Raw genomic sequence first — 15299 nt, forward strand, 5'->3', positions numbered from 1 at the left:
TATTTACTATGCACAAATGAATAGGGAATAGTAGCTGAGGCAGTGGGCAGGTTTTTAATCTTAATGTGCCAGGCAGTGGTTTAAGCTCTTGTGATAATGTGTCCGAGAGCTTTGTGGAGTGATAAGGAAAAGGTTAGAATAGTTTTACTGTGCTAAATATTATTGCACAATGTTAGATAGAACTTTTTAAATGGGGGTTGTTTGTACCAATTAGTTTAACTTGAAACTAGATGTGAGCTTTGGTATGCTTGTTTTTGTGTCCAGGTCCCCTTCGCAGGGACAGTGTGCAGCAGTTGCTGCTACAGAGTCTCTGTGGGAGCTGGTGTGTCATGGATATAAACCTCAGGATCTCAGGCTTGCCTATAACTGCATTTAAGACCGTGCACTGACACAAAGAGATGGAATACACAAAACACCCTGAAAGGCAGAACGCCTTCTTCCTGAGAAGAGCTGCTAAAGTGTATCCCAATTGTTTATAATTTTCCATTAAGGAAATAAAAAAGAGTGGCCTGAGAGAGCTGACATCTCTAAAAAGGGAAACAGGTGGCTTTCCATTGCATTTCTGCATGGTCCCCACCATGCTGGTTGAGAGCTGGTCATGCAGGAGTAAGGAATGGTGGCTACTTACTCCATCACCCACCACATTCTCACCTTGCTCCAGTTCCTTGTGGGACCTGCATGGTCTTCTTCAAACCAGGTAATTTCTTTTTTCCTGTCCCCCCTCATATTGTTTCTGTTCCCCTCACTTGTGCCTTGGAGGCCTATGCTATCCCATTGCCAGCCTTTCCCACACCTTGGATTCTGCCCCTTCCCCACCCACCTGTTGCTTGAGGGCATCAAGAACTTCTTGCAGGACAAGCTAGAGGCTCCCATGCTGCAGCCAGGGCTCTGCTCTGGGTGCGGAGGAGCTGATCCCAAGGCTGTCCCTCTGCCATGCCTCCTGCCCAGCCTGCCAGGCAGCTGCTTTCCCGGTGCTCTAACAGGTCCTGCCGGTGAGTGGAGAAGGGGAAATGGTTTTTTTTCCCATGTATACAATGAAAGGAAGCGCTGTAATAAACGGAATGAGGTAAAAAGGTTTTCCCGGCACATTACCTTCTAACACTTCTTCATCCTGTTTCTCTGCTCCAGGTCCCACTCTGCTGTGGGGAGTGGGACTAAATTCCCCACAGCTGGCTCCCGCCAGCCCCCAAGGCCTGGCTTCCTCTGGCAGGGAAAGCCCTGCTTTGTCCTGTTGAGGGGATGAAGGACATCTCTCCCTTGGAACTGGGCAAAGGAGGGTCTCTTGCACCTTGGCACATTGGAGCTGGTGTAGGGAAGTGCTACTTCATTGCTAATATAGCAAAAGGAATAATAAAGTCTCCAGAAATCATATAAAAGACAAGAGGGGTGGGTGGGAGGGTGGAGAGAGGAAATACTTGGAGATGTCTGCAGTGCTTCCTGTTTGCTTCTGAAAATTATGAGTCAGATCCCCCAGAAACAAAAGAGAGGGGTTTGAAAAATGGTGAGATTATAAAAAAGTAATCATGCGTGCATATGTTCTCTTCTGGCTTTTGAGCCCTCAGAGCTGGAGGCCGTTTTTTGGGGTAGTGGTGACAGCAAGGAACACACACTCTTTTCCTTTCCACTGAAAGTAGAGGGGTTTTTAATATCTCTCAATGCAGCATCAGGAAGGAGACCGATAGAAAAGATACTAAAGATCGCAAGGTTTGGAATAAAATGTGTGATAGCATCACAGTTCTTCTAGAGTTGATTGCTTTGGCTTGAAAAACTTTTGCAATAGGAGTTAGGTGTAGCCCTGGAGCTGGTCTGCCTTTGCTTTGTGGGCTATATACTTTGGCACAGGAGGGAGAAAGTGCGTTGTGTGTGCCTGGATTGTGTTTGAGACTGATCCAGAAGGAGGAACCATGCTCCTTTTTCCCAGGTCAAACACAGTCTGCGTCTTTAAAACCCATGGATTCTGTGGGATTTGTAGCATGGGTGTTGATAAGTGTATGTGTGTACAGCAGGATTGCACTTAAAAATGAAAAATGAAGTGGATATCATTGTTCACCTTATCGTATCACCAAGTGCAGGCTTTTCTAGAAAACCTGATTTCTTTGTTTCTCTGCCAGTTAATGCCCAGTAAATGTATGTAAGTGATAAAAGACTCCAGTTTTCCCAGTAGGAAGTGATTATCTGCAGGCGTTTTTCCTCCGTTACAGTGTCAGGATAAGCTGTGCGAGGAGACCTGGAAGCATTTCCTTCAGCTGAAAAGAATGCTGCTGAACTGGAGGGCCTGAAGGTAAAAGGCCAAACTCATTTCTTTGTAACAGAGCTTGTTGTTAAGACACACCTTGGAAGGTGATCTGACTGACAGCTGACAGCACAGCCAGAGAGTCGGAGCTCCTTGGTGCTCAGCAGAGTTTTGCTGAGAGCTCAGGTGGACCACAAAAATCTGTATTAATAAATAATCTCTCTCATGTGCTCTGAGGTGCAATAGCCTGTACTGCTATAAATGTTTCCTGGAGTGATTTTTGCCGCTAACACTGTCCCCAGACCCTGTGCAGGGATGGGGCTGGAGGGGTGCTGGAGGGGTCCTGGAAGCTCCTCCTGGAGTGTGCAGCCATTCTGGTTTGAATGCTGAGCTCTGCTGAGCAGATACAGGGTTTTCTCAGAGCCTGGGAGAGTCGTTGGGCATGTGAGGTTGGCTGTTGTGAGTGTAGCCTTGCTGTGCTAAAAGCAGAGGAGATGCCAGCCTGCCTGGTGGTCAGCATGAGAAAGGTCTGCAGCAGTTTTGAGGTGTGAACCTGCTAGTTATGTCACTTTCCTGCTTTAAAATGATAGTTATGAAAAGTTCACACGAGCGGAATGGGGTCCTTTTCCACCTTTAACTTCACACCTGCACAGAGGTGACTGTTTTGCCACCCTGTTTGTGGCTGCTGTTTCGTGACTCTCCTACTTCCCAGCTCCTTCTGCTATGGCAGGAGCATTCCCAAGCATTTCCTCTTCAGGTTTCTGCTTTGTGCTGCTACGTGGGACTCTCTCAAGCGAGTGTGTACAGGTTGGGGGTAGGTGTGGCAAAGGGCTCCCAGAGCAGCTCCCAGCAACTGGGAAAGCAGCTCTGAGACAATCTGGAACAGCTCCCAAAATGATCTCTCCCAGTAGGAAACTGGCTCTGCTCGGTTTTAAAACAAGTAAATAAAATCACTGTGATTTCTCGGTTGGTTTTTGTTTGGAAGGGTTTTTTTTTTTTAACTGGCTACTGAAGAAAGAGAAAAGCAAAGAGACTATGCAAAAATACCCAGTTGCAAAAATCTGTGAACATTTATTGTTGCAAAGTGAAAATAAAAACCATACAATCCTTTGTTAAGAGAATTGGAGCATGTGTTGATATCTCCTGTGCACAATTCTCATTGCCACCGGTGAGAGCTGGACACATCAAAGGGTGAGCAGACCTCAGTTCCTGCCACTCAAAGTCATTGTCCCTGCGGGCAGAGGTAAAGTGCTGCTGAAACCAGCGGCAGGATTTTGGGAGCTGGGTTGCATGCTGGGTACAAGTTTGTTGGTGGTTTTGCTGTTCAACCTGAACAGCATAACCGCTGAAGGTGGTTTTATCTGAAGGCAAAACCAGGCAGCACCGTAATTCCAGAGCGCTGTCTCGGCAAGGGGATGGTCAGGAAAGGTTCATGTTCCCGGTGTAAAGCCCAGGTTTGCACCCAGTGCCAGGATATTGCACATCTCATGGAAAGGGGCTGTGGCTGGGGGAGCTCAGGATGTGTTGTGTGAGTGTGCTTGGCCTTGAAGACAGTTTCTGGGGTTGCTGAAGGAAGGTGCACTAAAGGAAGGATATGAAAAGTTCTGGGTCAGGTGCTGAGTTGCTGCAGAAAAGGGCTGTTTGACTAATTTCAGTGGAAGTACACATGTTCACACTAGCTTGGGACTTGTCCCCATTGTTGGCCTCTGAAATGAGGTGAGCCCTTTCTTTGTTTGGTACCCTGACATATAACAGTGTTTATAACATGGAGGGTTTTGTTATCTATATTGTCTGAATTTTATTTTTTTTTACTTAAGCAAAAAGTTAGGCACATAAAATTTTTCTCTCCTGTGTGAAATAAGCACTGCAGGATGTGTAAAATGTCAGCATTTTGATTGAGCAATGTTTTCCACTCACATTTTTACATAGTGTGACATGGGTTGGTCTGCCAGATTATTGCTGTTTGTGTTACAAAATGGAGAAAGAACTTGGTTTGTTTTCCAGGATTTACATTTCAACCTGTGTTTGCAGGATTGATAATTTGTTCATGTATATTTGTAGATGTATATATCTTTGTAGCTATGTGTTTGTTTATATATATGTTGTCGTTCCAGATGCTGAGGTTCATTATAGGCCTTTCAGTAGCATTTGAGGCTGGTTTGTTTGCTTAAACAATAATATTTTTGCACTGTGCTGTTTCAGCAAAGTTTCCTAATTTTCTTCCTTTGCTTATGCTTCCTTTCTACAGTAAGTGTTGCTATTTTGATGAGTAGGTGTGACTGGCTTCATTACGGGGATGAAGTCACTTTTTGATCACTGGACAGATATTGCCATTTCTCAACAGTATTTCTCTGGATAAATCTTTCCCTTTTCATTAAATGCTGTTAACAGTGAACAATCCAGCCTTTCTGACTCCTTTTATTAGCATGCAGTTCTTCAAAGCAGTCCTTTAAAGTGGCCACTCACAAATACGTGCAAAGCTGAGAAAAAAAGCACATATTCTTCTGTTGTAAACTAAACGTAGAATTTCTTTTGATTGTGATTATTTTCTCTATGCTGCTGGCTTAGCTTTGCTGTCTCTGGCTGAATAGGTAAGTATGTAATGAGCTCTGCTTGATTTTGGGAGCAGTGATGCTGTTACTAGGACCACTTTTCTGAAGTCACTGGGTACCGTGGAAATGTAAACCATTCAGTGTGATAGAGACTGGTTAGTGAGCTACATCCTGAAATTCACATACGGATGCAGGGTTGCCTCTGACACCCTCATTTTTAGTTTACAGTGGTCCCAGTGTCAGTGTTTCTAATGCATGTTAGGTTGATATACCTAATAATTCTACTTTATCTCTGCTTTCTTACATTGAGAGAGCTGAATTGCAGACCTGTTATGGGTGGTTGTAAGGTGTGAGCAAGCAGAGTTAAAGTCATGTGTTCAATCTTGATTTTCTGATTTAATTCTAAGTAAGTGGTGTGTTTGCTTTGGGCCAAATCCTGGACTTTTTACAGTGTTTGCATTCCATATGTAGCTAGCTGGAATAAGGATTAAGTGGAAATTCTGCAGAGGTTAGATTGCAATTAAAAACTTTGATGAATGACCCTCAGTGTGAGGTGCTGACGCTGCTGCTTCTTTAAACTTCATCCCGCAGTGCACTTTTGGGAAGAAGGGATGATGGGGATGAAATCCTGGCCTCAGAGACATCGGTGGAAGTTTTGTCCGTTCAAAGAGAGCCAAGATTTCACCTAAAAGGAAAATGTTAGTAATGGAAAAATTGTCCAGTCCTCCAGGTGATGTGCATTATTAGTGGGTCTGTGTCCTGCAAGCCACTACTGCCTTCAGAAAGCTTTCCTAATACTCATTTTATAATTTCCATTTTTTTAGCTTTAATACAACTTTCATCCAAAAGAGGGTTTGCCTGTGGAAGTGTTTTCCAATTAAATGCCTTTAGGTTGTCGCAACATCCTTGTATGATCGACTCTTACTTTTTGTATTTAAAAAAAAAATAGAAAAGAAACAAAGGAAGAAATCAACCATTTCCTTGGGTTTATGGGAATGTAATTTGTTTATCAAAGGCACTCAGACAGACTGAAGCCAAGACCTGCCTGGGAGCAGAACACCAGTGTTGTGGAGAAGTGCAGCAGGACTCTGTGTGCATGGGGAGGGAGCTGGGTGGGATAGGCTGGCACACCTCCTCCCATTGCCAATTCCCCATGGAATCACAGAATATCCTGAGCTGGAAGGACCCACAAGGATCACTGAGTCCAGCTCCTGGCCCTGCACAGCACAGCCTCAAGAATCACCCTGTGGCTGGGAGCATTGTCCAAACACTTCTTGAGCTCTGTCAGCCTTGGGACTGTGACCAATTCTCAATCCCCTTTTGACAGCAGAAAATAGGTGTGCTTGGCACCACTGAAAATGATTCAGTGTGTGTTGCATTGATGTGAGGATCTTGAAATACTGTGCAAATGTTCATTTACTTGGCAAAAATGAGCATGTCCAAGCAAAGCTCAGTACCATTTTCTCGGTGCATTTATGGCTTACCTATTATGCAGGCCCAGAAAATTGCAAAACTGAGACTAAAATCTAATCATGTTTTCTCCTTTCCTCTGTAACCTCCAAATAACATTTTATTCCTTTGTAATCATTTATTTTAACTCTGTTCTTATAATTTAATTGAAATTGCACAATGTTTTAAATGTAAATGTAGCTATAAAAATGGATAAACAAGTTCTACTGAACAGAAGCTTTTGCAAGCTAAAAGCATGACTGGCTATAACACAATACAACAGAATAACAAAATGACATTCAGGATTTATAGCCGGATTACTTAATTGAGCAGAAAAACTTCTGCTTTTATTCCCCTTGTCCTCCCTTTGACATGCAAGCCTGCAGGTACAGTTACAAGAATGTATTGAATGCACTATCAGATGAGGGAGGAACTTTAGGGCTAATTATTTGTGCAGTTATTAGTGCAAATGTGGAGCTGCCTGCTTGCATGGTGGTGTTTTTGTTTCCCAGTATGTGCTTGGGATTGTACTTTCTGCCCATGTGTCTCCACACCATTTGATAATACAATTCAAAGTGACCCACACAAGCATTTTTTGGGATGGTAGGAATGGCTGAGTGTTCCTGCTCTGTGTAGCTGAGATAAAATGCACCACATCCTTATTTTACACTGAAGTTGGTGCATGGTGAAATTTGTCTGCTGTTTTAGACACCTTGAGGAGTTTGGAATGTTTTAGATGCATAGAAGTTTGCTTTCCCAGAGTAAGGGTATTTATTAAACAGCTCCTTTCAACCTGTTTTCTGCTTTGTTTGTGGCAATTAAAATTTGTTCAGAAAGGAAAGTATAAAGTTCCTAAAGTTTGAGGCAGGCAGGAGCCAGATTTTGTTGTCTCTGTGCTGCTGTACCTCACTGGCATGAAGTGGAGTTCTTTAAATATCGTGTTCTGCTGTCCTCCCATTTGTCAAAAGGGCTTTTTAACATGGAATCTTCCTAAATGGTAGAGATTTAATAGCCTTGCTGTAAGTGCAAGGAAGAGCCTTTTTATTTTCTGTGTGAGCTGGGATTAATGTAGGCAATCCTCAAAGATGTGAAAGGTGATGGTGAAAAATTTGGCTTTGGAAAGAGACAGGAAAAAGGACACATTTCATACAGGGTAGCTAAATCACAGAGCTATAAATCATTTGAAGCAGGACTGCTAGTCAGAAAAGAATATGAACTCACATTTTGGGAAGGGTGAGGTAGGATGACTGTAGATTTTTGGCAGGAGACCGCTTGAAGCACACAAGAAGTGGGCTGACCTAGATGCCTGATAAGAGGCTCAATGAAATGAAAAGTGGGTGGACTTGGAGAAGAACTGGGTGGACCTGATTGTTTTGGCACTTAGGTATTTGATGTTTGATTTCCAGGGTAGCAAAATTTGAATCACCTATTGTTCGTTATTGGTTGGTTTCTTGGTGGTATGACTTGCACCTCTCTTCCCGAGTGGTTGCTGGGATGTGTGGAGCACGGGAGAGGCTTTGTGCTGCAATTTGGAAGGCAAGAAGTGTCCTGGGTGGCAGGTGCTCTGGAGGAACATTTCTATGGCGGAGGTTGTGTGAAGGGACATCTGAGGAGCAAAGTGAGGGAGGCTTTGGGGACTGCTCCTTTGTTCATGAGGGCATGTTAAGGTTATGTGGTTTTGGGATGTACCCTCAGCATGCTTTGCGAACAAAGAAGTTGCTGGGCTCCACTGGCAGTTAAAACATCGAGGTTCTCCTGCTGATGCCTGTGACCAACGTTGCCCCTCTTCCTGCTGCTGCCCAGGCCTTGTGCTGCTCAAAAAGGCAGTGAAATGATGATACCATTAAGAGACTAAAAGCTGAGCAACCTGAGTGTCTTAGATTGAAGACGTCGCCTCTAGCTTAGTTTATTCAGCCTTTTGAGGACTAAAATTCTCCATAGATGTATAAATAGTACTGAGTTGATGCCTTGAGAGGCTACCTAAAAACAGAGACTAGACAAAAATAAGGGAATAAAGGTACATATTTACTTGAACGGCCTTCAAAGGTACCCCCTGGGGAGCCAGAGGCTACTGCCAAGATGGACCCCAAGATGGATGACAGGTCACGAGTCCTTCGCACTTTTATAGGTTTGGTTCATTTGCATATCAGGGTTAATTCTCCGATTAAAACTTCAGTTAATGATGTAATTTCCCCAAGCTCACCCCCCTCTTAAAATGTTGGTTTACCCATTTTGGGCCTAGGATGGTCTGAGTGACCTTGGAGAGCAGGCCTGGAGAGGCTTTGTTATGTCTAACCAGCATGAGAGAGCAGAAGTTAATAGGCCACAGGAAACTTCAGAGTTACACATTAGGCAGTACAGGATTTGAAAAATATGAACGTTAAAACCTAAGGCATCAGAGTGTGTAATAGACATCAGCAGCTGGGTCATGTATTTTTTAACAAGTTATACACACGTGCAGTTCCAGGTATGGGAGAGTCTGTGCGCTCATGTGTTTGGTCAGGTATTGTTGTACTTAATAATATTGGCTATGATTATTGGGTGGAAATGTCTGTTTGTAGGAAGAGACAAAATACATTTCAGGATGGTATTTTTGAAACTCAAGGCACAAAACTAAGATAAATGATACTATGTAGCTGCTTTCTTTGACAATCTAAAAAGCATCTTATATTATGAAAGAGACCTAAAATTCACAAAACCCACCACAGTTCCTTTCCTATAGTTTTCTTACATTGGTTTTTGTTCTTTCAGAATGCAACTGTATCTCAGTATTAAATCTAAAATAACTTAGCACTGGGAACAGTCCTTCTAGGATTATAGCTGTACAACTATTCCTTGACTCTTGCACTACATCTGCAAGTTCCTAGAAACCTTTGGTGTATTTACCTTTAGCCTGTGTTAAGTAATGGGGGAGATTGCAGGACACAAAGACTTATGCAGGATATATGATTCCTGTCTGTGAACCCAGGCACCATTAGACTTTTCTGCCAACATACCCTGCTTATCAGTTATACTGCTGCTGCTCAGTCCTGCTCCTCCCATCCCTGTGTCCTTCTTCGCATTTCGCCAGAGAAGGGACAGCTTTAACTCCACCAGATGATGGGGGAGAATGAAAGGAGGGGAAGAGAGGTGCAGAACTCTACAGGTTCATGCTTTGACCACTTGATGTGAGGCAGAACGTTTTTCCTGTGCAGTGACCGAGCACTGAACAGGTTGTCCAGAGAGGGTGTAGAGTCTCCTCACTGGAGATATTCCAGAGCTGTCTGGGCACAATCCTGAGCCCTGTGCTCTGGGATGGCCCTGCTGGAGCAGGGAGGTGGCACCAGCTGCCCCACTGTGTCCCCTTCCAGCCTGACCTATCCTGTGATTTTGTGTTGATAGTGGAGACTTGAAACCACCTTTACTTTCCCCCCTGCCTCTGTGGAGAAGCACACCTTATCTCCTAGGCATTGCTTTAGGTAGCTCCAATTCTTGTTTAATTAGCATTTGCACACTGTAGCTGTGTACACTTCTGTACACTGTGAGGCCTTAATGGCTTAAACACATGCTGCTGGTCTGTGAGGTTGGCTGCCTGTGGCACTATGATGAGGAACTGCCCTTGCTTCCCCTGCAGCGAGTGGAAAAACTTCCACCGGCTTCAGTGGGAGAATGACTGGGCATCTATGACAAGCAATCCCATGAGCGTTGTTCCTTTCAGCCCCGAATTCTGCAATTACTGAATACAAAGGGCCGTGCGTAAAGTGCAGGGCTGTAATTACTGCTTTGACTTTCCTGATGATTTATCTTAGGCACCACCAATGAACTGCACCGCTTAATTACACCAGTTACTTGGAGGGATTGTGCAAAACCCAGGTATTTATTGTGTTCAGGGAAGAACTTGCCCAGCTAAAAATTGTGTCATACATGTGCAGGGGTCTCCTTTGTCATTTATGTATGGAAAACTGAAATGCAATTGTGTTGTATGTGCCAGGTACTGAATGACAGCAAGAGAGCACAAAGCAGTATTGTCTGCAGTCCAGTTGAGGAATTAAACCCCTAGAAGTTTGTCAAAGCTTCTCTGATAGTACCATGGTGAAGTGGCTTAAATATTGTCACCGTAATTTGGATCAGTGTTGACATAGCTTGCACGTTTTATGGTATAATACAATAAATATAATACAATAAATTCTGCCTTTATCTGAAAAGCCTGGTCTGGTGCACTTTGGCTTCCTATTCAAACCTACAAGCAAGTGATCTTAAAACCTGCTGTGGTGTGGTCTGACAGTCACTGCAGGCGCCCAGGACCTTTTGCAGCCAAGCCTGTTGTTTGGTTTCACACATCTCAAATGGATTTGTTTGCAGGTTACAAAGGTCTTGAATTGCTGGTTGTTTAGCGCAGCCACCTCACAGGTGTCAGTAGCAAACCAGCAGCTGCTTTTGGCTTGCTATAAAAGTGGGATTTGAATATTTTGAATTGTGTATCAGAGGAAGTGGTCTGTGTTTGAAGAGCCTCTTTTGTTCTCATCCACAGATCGGGCTGAAGTCTTGCATCATGTGCAGTGTGCAGCTTAGCTCTCCCTACGGCACTGTAACAAGCACCTCCAGAGTAAACAAGGAGCTGTTAGACTCTCTGAAGGTCATGCAGTTGGAATACAGAATGAATGGCATTATGTGGCAATTCTGGGAATTAAAATGTTAATTTAATAACTGCTAAATAAACAAAACAGTACTTTCCTCAGATTTTTGTCCTGTGTTATAAGAAACAAAGGTGTGAGAAGCTGAGGTGCTGAGCAAGGGCTCAGGAGATGATGTTCCTGTTCTGTCATGCCACTGCCCTGCCACATGTCAATCAACCTTTCTGTGCTCTGATTCTGTGTCCATAGGATGGGAGCAGCCCCAGCTCCTTTTTCCTTTGTGTTCTCTGATGTCTTTGGTTCCTGATGGCTGCAGAACTCATTTATGGTCCTTATCTTTGTGCCTTTAGAGAATGCTCAACGGCAGGTGATTGGTATTAATTGTTTAATGTCTGTTCTCTGCAAGGCCAGTGTGTTTGAGTGCTGCAGCTGGCTGGCTCAGAGAGTGTGCAGGATCTCATTTGTTTTTCTCAGCACCAACACCTTGTTTTCTATCTGGCTTTTGCTACAGTGAAGTGTCATGCTGAAAGGTGTGTTTCACCCACAGTTGAAGTTGTCACGAGGGTGCCCAAGTTGTCACCAAGGGACACAGGATGTTCCTTGTGAGTTATGGTTGGCTTTTCAATATGCCTTCATCTTGACAGATGAACCCTTATGGGTTCCTCCTTAAAAACCTTTGAGGGATTTTGTTGAGAGTGAGAAGTACTCCTTGGCATTAAAATCCCTTGGCACAGCTTCTGTTAAGGTAGTTCTTTCCAGTCAGCTCTCTGTGACTCCAGGCTTTAGGTGCTGTTTATAGGAAGCTTTGGCCTATTAGAACATGGACAGAGTGCAGGATGCCCGCAAGGCTCTTCCTGAGTCCTGCTTTCCAGACCTCACTCTGTTCATGTTAAGCCTGGCCTAACCTAGACTGTGAAGAAACACAATTCCCTAAGGTCCCCTGTTTGCTCCTGAAGGTGTTTCTTCAATTCCCCTTCCTCATTGACACCTCATGTTTGCATCTAGGTCTGAGATTGGAACTGCTGACTTCCAAAATTCTTTGTCATTTTTGCTTCAGGGAGCTGCAGCCACAGTGGACTCTTTGTCATCTTGCTAGAGGTAGAAAATTCATGGGTGTGCTGGGGGATCGGCTTTGCTGCGCTCGTGGCTGGAGGCAAAGCCTTCACTATCTATTGTGTTACTTGGCTGAAGCCAATTTGTGCTTTTTCTGGCAATTTCCAACAAAAATACTGCTAAGAGTGTTGCTGTGAAGTGACAGGGCAGTGGTGTGTCCTTAAAACGTGATTTTCCTGAATAATTGTTTGAAATGGGCAAATTATTTACAGGATGCTTCCTGAAAGAGAGCTGAATTTATGTTTAGGAAGTTCTGAGATAAGTTTAACAATTCATACTTTTCAATTTGATTGTTTATTTAACTTCTAAAATATTGCAAGAAATATATTAGATTTGTCATCTAGATTTTCTGCTGTGGATTAAAGAAATGCTTATTCATTTTAGCACAGGAAAATGTGGTCTTGGGCGTTTTGATCAGAGCTGAACCTTAATTCCACATGCCTCCTCAGAGGAAAAAGATTGGAAATGGTGAAGAAGAAAATCTGACAGCTGCAGAGAAACAAACTGTTTCTGATTGAGGGTTAATGTCTCTAATGAAGGAAAACATAAATTTTACATGCAACATCAATGTATGTGGTGTAACAAAACGGATTTTAACTGGATTTAAAGGAAATGGGATCTGAAACACAGGCCATAATTTGGTGCAGTAGAGGAAATCCTCTCTCTGGAAGGAAAATGTAGACTTTTCTTGGTTATGCTTAGTAGCTGAATAACAGAGTTTCTAAGGTATTTTTTGTATTACGTTGGAGAAATGTGGAAGCTTCTGTATTGCTGGTGTGGCAGGTGTGTCTCTGCATTTATATCCACTGATGGCATGTTTTAGTGAGTGTGATAACTTTTGTTTTTCTAGGTTAGTGGATGACCGGTGTGTGGTCCAGCCTGAGGCGGGTGACCTTGCTAATCCTCCAAAGAAGTTCCGAGGTCAGTAACTGGGGATCATTTCTCTTTATTGACTAACTGATGCAGTTTTAATGATCAATGATGATCTCTTTAATGATGCAGTTCTGACTCCTTGGGCACTTCTGTCATGTAACTTCCCAGAGGGTTTGTGGACACAGGGACAAAGTTTCAGACTGGAACATGAACTGCAGATTTTGAGAACTGAATACAAAATTTGCAAAGGCACGAGAGGCAGGTGGAAAGTATGGAGAAAAGGCCTGATTTTCCTGTGGTCCAAGAGTTGCTTGCTCTGTTCTGTACATTGAACACTGATCCCCTGCCGTGTGACAAACTCTTTGCTCCAGCCCTGCTCTTACTGTAGATGGGAAAGAAACTTGTGAGGTCCAAAGCTACTTGAGTTGATGCATTGTTTATTTTTTTTTTCAAGGTGAGGTACCTTTTTAAGGAGTACCCCTAAATATTTTGTCAGCTTTTTGTTTTGCTTTTGCTTAAAACTGTATCTGATTTTTTTCAAATTGACCTTCTAGATTTGGATAATTCTGCTGTTTTGCTTATTGGAAAAAAATAACAGTGCACTGACATGTAGTTTTTACTTCTTGAGTGCTAAAAAGTACTCCTAACTGTGCCAGAGCAGAGCCTTACTAGCCTGATCCAGGCCTCTTTTGGCTTAAAAAGGCTTGGATTCACACTGGTTCTGAGACAAAGAGAGTATCACTTGCCTGATTTAGGGCAAGGGAAATGTGTTTCATGGCTGTTTGTATCTATTTTCAATGATCTTTAAGGCCTCTTCCAACCCAAACCATTCTATGATTTTGAGGGGTTGCACCGTTGTGCTTAATCTTAGTATTTTATTTCCAGTGTTTATGTATACGTTACTATTGCAAAAAATAAAGCATTTAAAACATTGGGAGAGTGAAGTTCTGCTTTCCCAGAGAATTCTAGACTTTTTTCCATTATATATTCAGGAAACATCAGCAGTTGGTTCCAGTTCCAGCTGTGAGCATTCAGCACACTGGCAGATACTGGAAACCGAGAAAGTGAGGGTGCACACTTAGAAACTAACAGTAATAAATTTCAGTCACTTGTGTGACTGCATAGCTTTAAAGCAGAGCTGGGGGTAGCATCCAGTGTGGCTTTCAGGCTACTTGACTGTGGTTTCACCCTCTCACTGCCTGCAAGTACATGTGTAATTCACAGTTTCCAGGTTGCATAGAATTTCAGGTGGGGATGTCTGTCTGTCTGACAATATTTCTGTCACTGGGCTACCCCGAAGTGTTTCTAAAGTTGAGCATATCCCGGTTTCTAGATGAGACCAAGGTCACTGGGAAAGATTTGTGGTAGGGTAACTGCAGAGTACACCCAAATGCCTACAATTAAGGATCTTAAAAAGACAACCATAATTTTTTCACTGTCTAGTGTTTGAGGGCCTGATTTTATAACCTCAGTACATTAGAGTTCTTTTCTTGCATCTCTGTGTTGTTCATTTCTAACTTCAAAAGGCAAAGAAAGAAAAAGTTGGTCGGTTTCTGTGTTGATGATTTGGGCACTTAGATGCAGGGTGGAAGCTGAATGAACTCCCAGCACTAATGGTTTGCCATCAGAGGTGGCAGCACATGTGGAGCAGATGTCAGAGGGGGCTGGGACACTGACAAATGCACAGCTGTTTTCTGCTGCTGCGGAAAGCAAGGGCTGTATCCTGAGCTACATCCCAGCTTCCATAGGGGAATGGTTTCCATTAGTTGCGGACAGTTTTGGCTCTGTCCCTTCTTGTAACCTCTGTCTTTTGCTTGCTTAACACATCCCTTTATCTCCAGTTGCCTCTGCTCCCTCTTCTCCACAGCATCAAACCTTTCCTTTCCTTTCCTCTAACTCAGATCCTCCTCTTTTAGGGGATTCCCTCTTCTCCCTCTCCATCCCCGCCCCAAAACTTTTTAGTAGCTACTCTCCTCCTCCTCCCTGCTGCCTCTTAGCTCCCTTGGCAGCCTTTCTTGCAGTCACTCCTTAGCTCTCTCTACTTTATAGTGCACCCATAGCTGACTTAATTTTGGGACTGCTGCCATGGTGGTGGCATGCAAATTTGGATGAGCTGCAGCACAGAATGATTTGGATTGGAAGGGACCTTAAAGCCCACCTCATTCCAGTCCCCTTCCACTATCCCAGGTTGCTCAGAGCCCTGTCCAACCTGTCCTTGGACACTGCCAGGGATGGGGCAGCCACAGCTTCTCTGGGCAACCTGTGCCAGGGCCTCCCCACCCTCACAGGGAACAATTTCTTCCTGCTATCCAATCTAAACCTGCTCTCTGTCAGTGTGAAGCCATTGCCCCTTTTCCTGTCACTCCAGGCCCTTTTAAAAAGTCGTTTTCCATCCAGCTTTCTTGTAAGTCCCCTTTAGGTACTGAAAGGTGCTATAAGATCTCTAACAGCTGTAGGAGAAACTAA

General features: G+C 43.6%; 1 protein-coding gene across 2 annotated transcripts in view; it reads left to right on the plus strand.

Annotated features, from left to right (window-relative positions):
* The window catches only part of ITPR2 (inositol 1,4,5-trisphosphate receptor type 2), a gene marked incomplete at its 3' end in the record, with an annotated part of 242672 nt that overhangs the window by 16274 nt on the left and 211099 nt on the right, over positions 1-15299 (plus strand). For both annotated transcript variants that reach the window (XM_082280065.1, XM_082280066.1), the window contains exon 2: positions 12811-12881. In XM_082280065.1, coding sequence (XP_082136191.1) covers positions 12811-12881 — 71 coding nt within the window. The remainder of the gene's footprint in view (positions 1-12810; positions 12882-15299) is intronic.

The sequence above is a fragment of the Coloeus monedula genome (genome assembly GCF_965178545.1).
Source record: "Coloeus monedula genome assembly, chromosome: 4".
In the NCBI taxonomy this organism is placed as follows: Eukaryota; Metazoa; Chordata; class Aves; order Passeriformes; family Corvidae; genus Coloeus; species Coloeus monedula.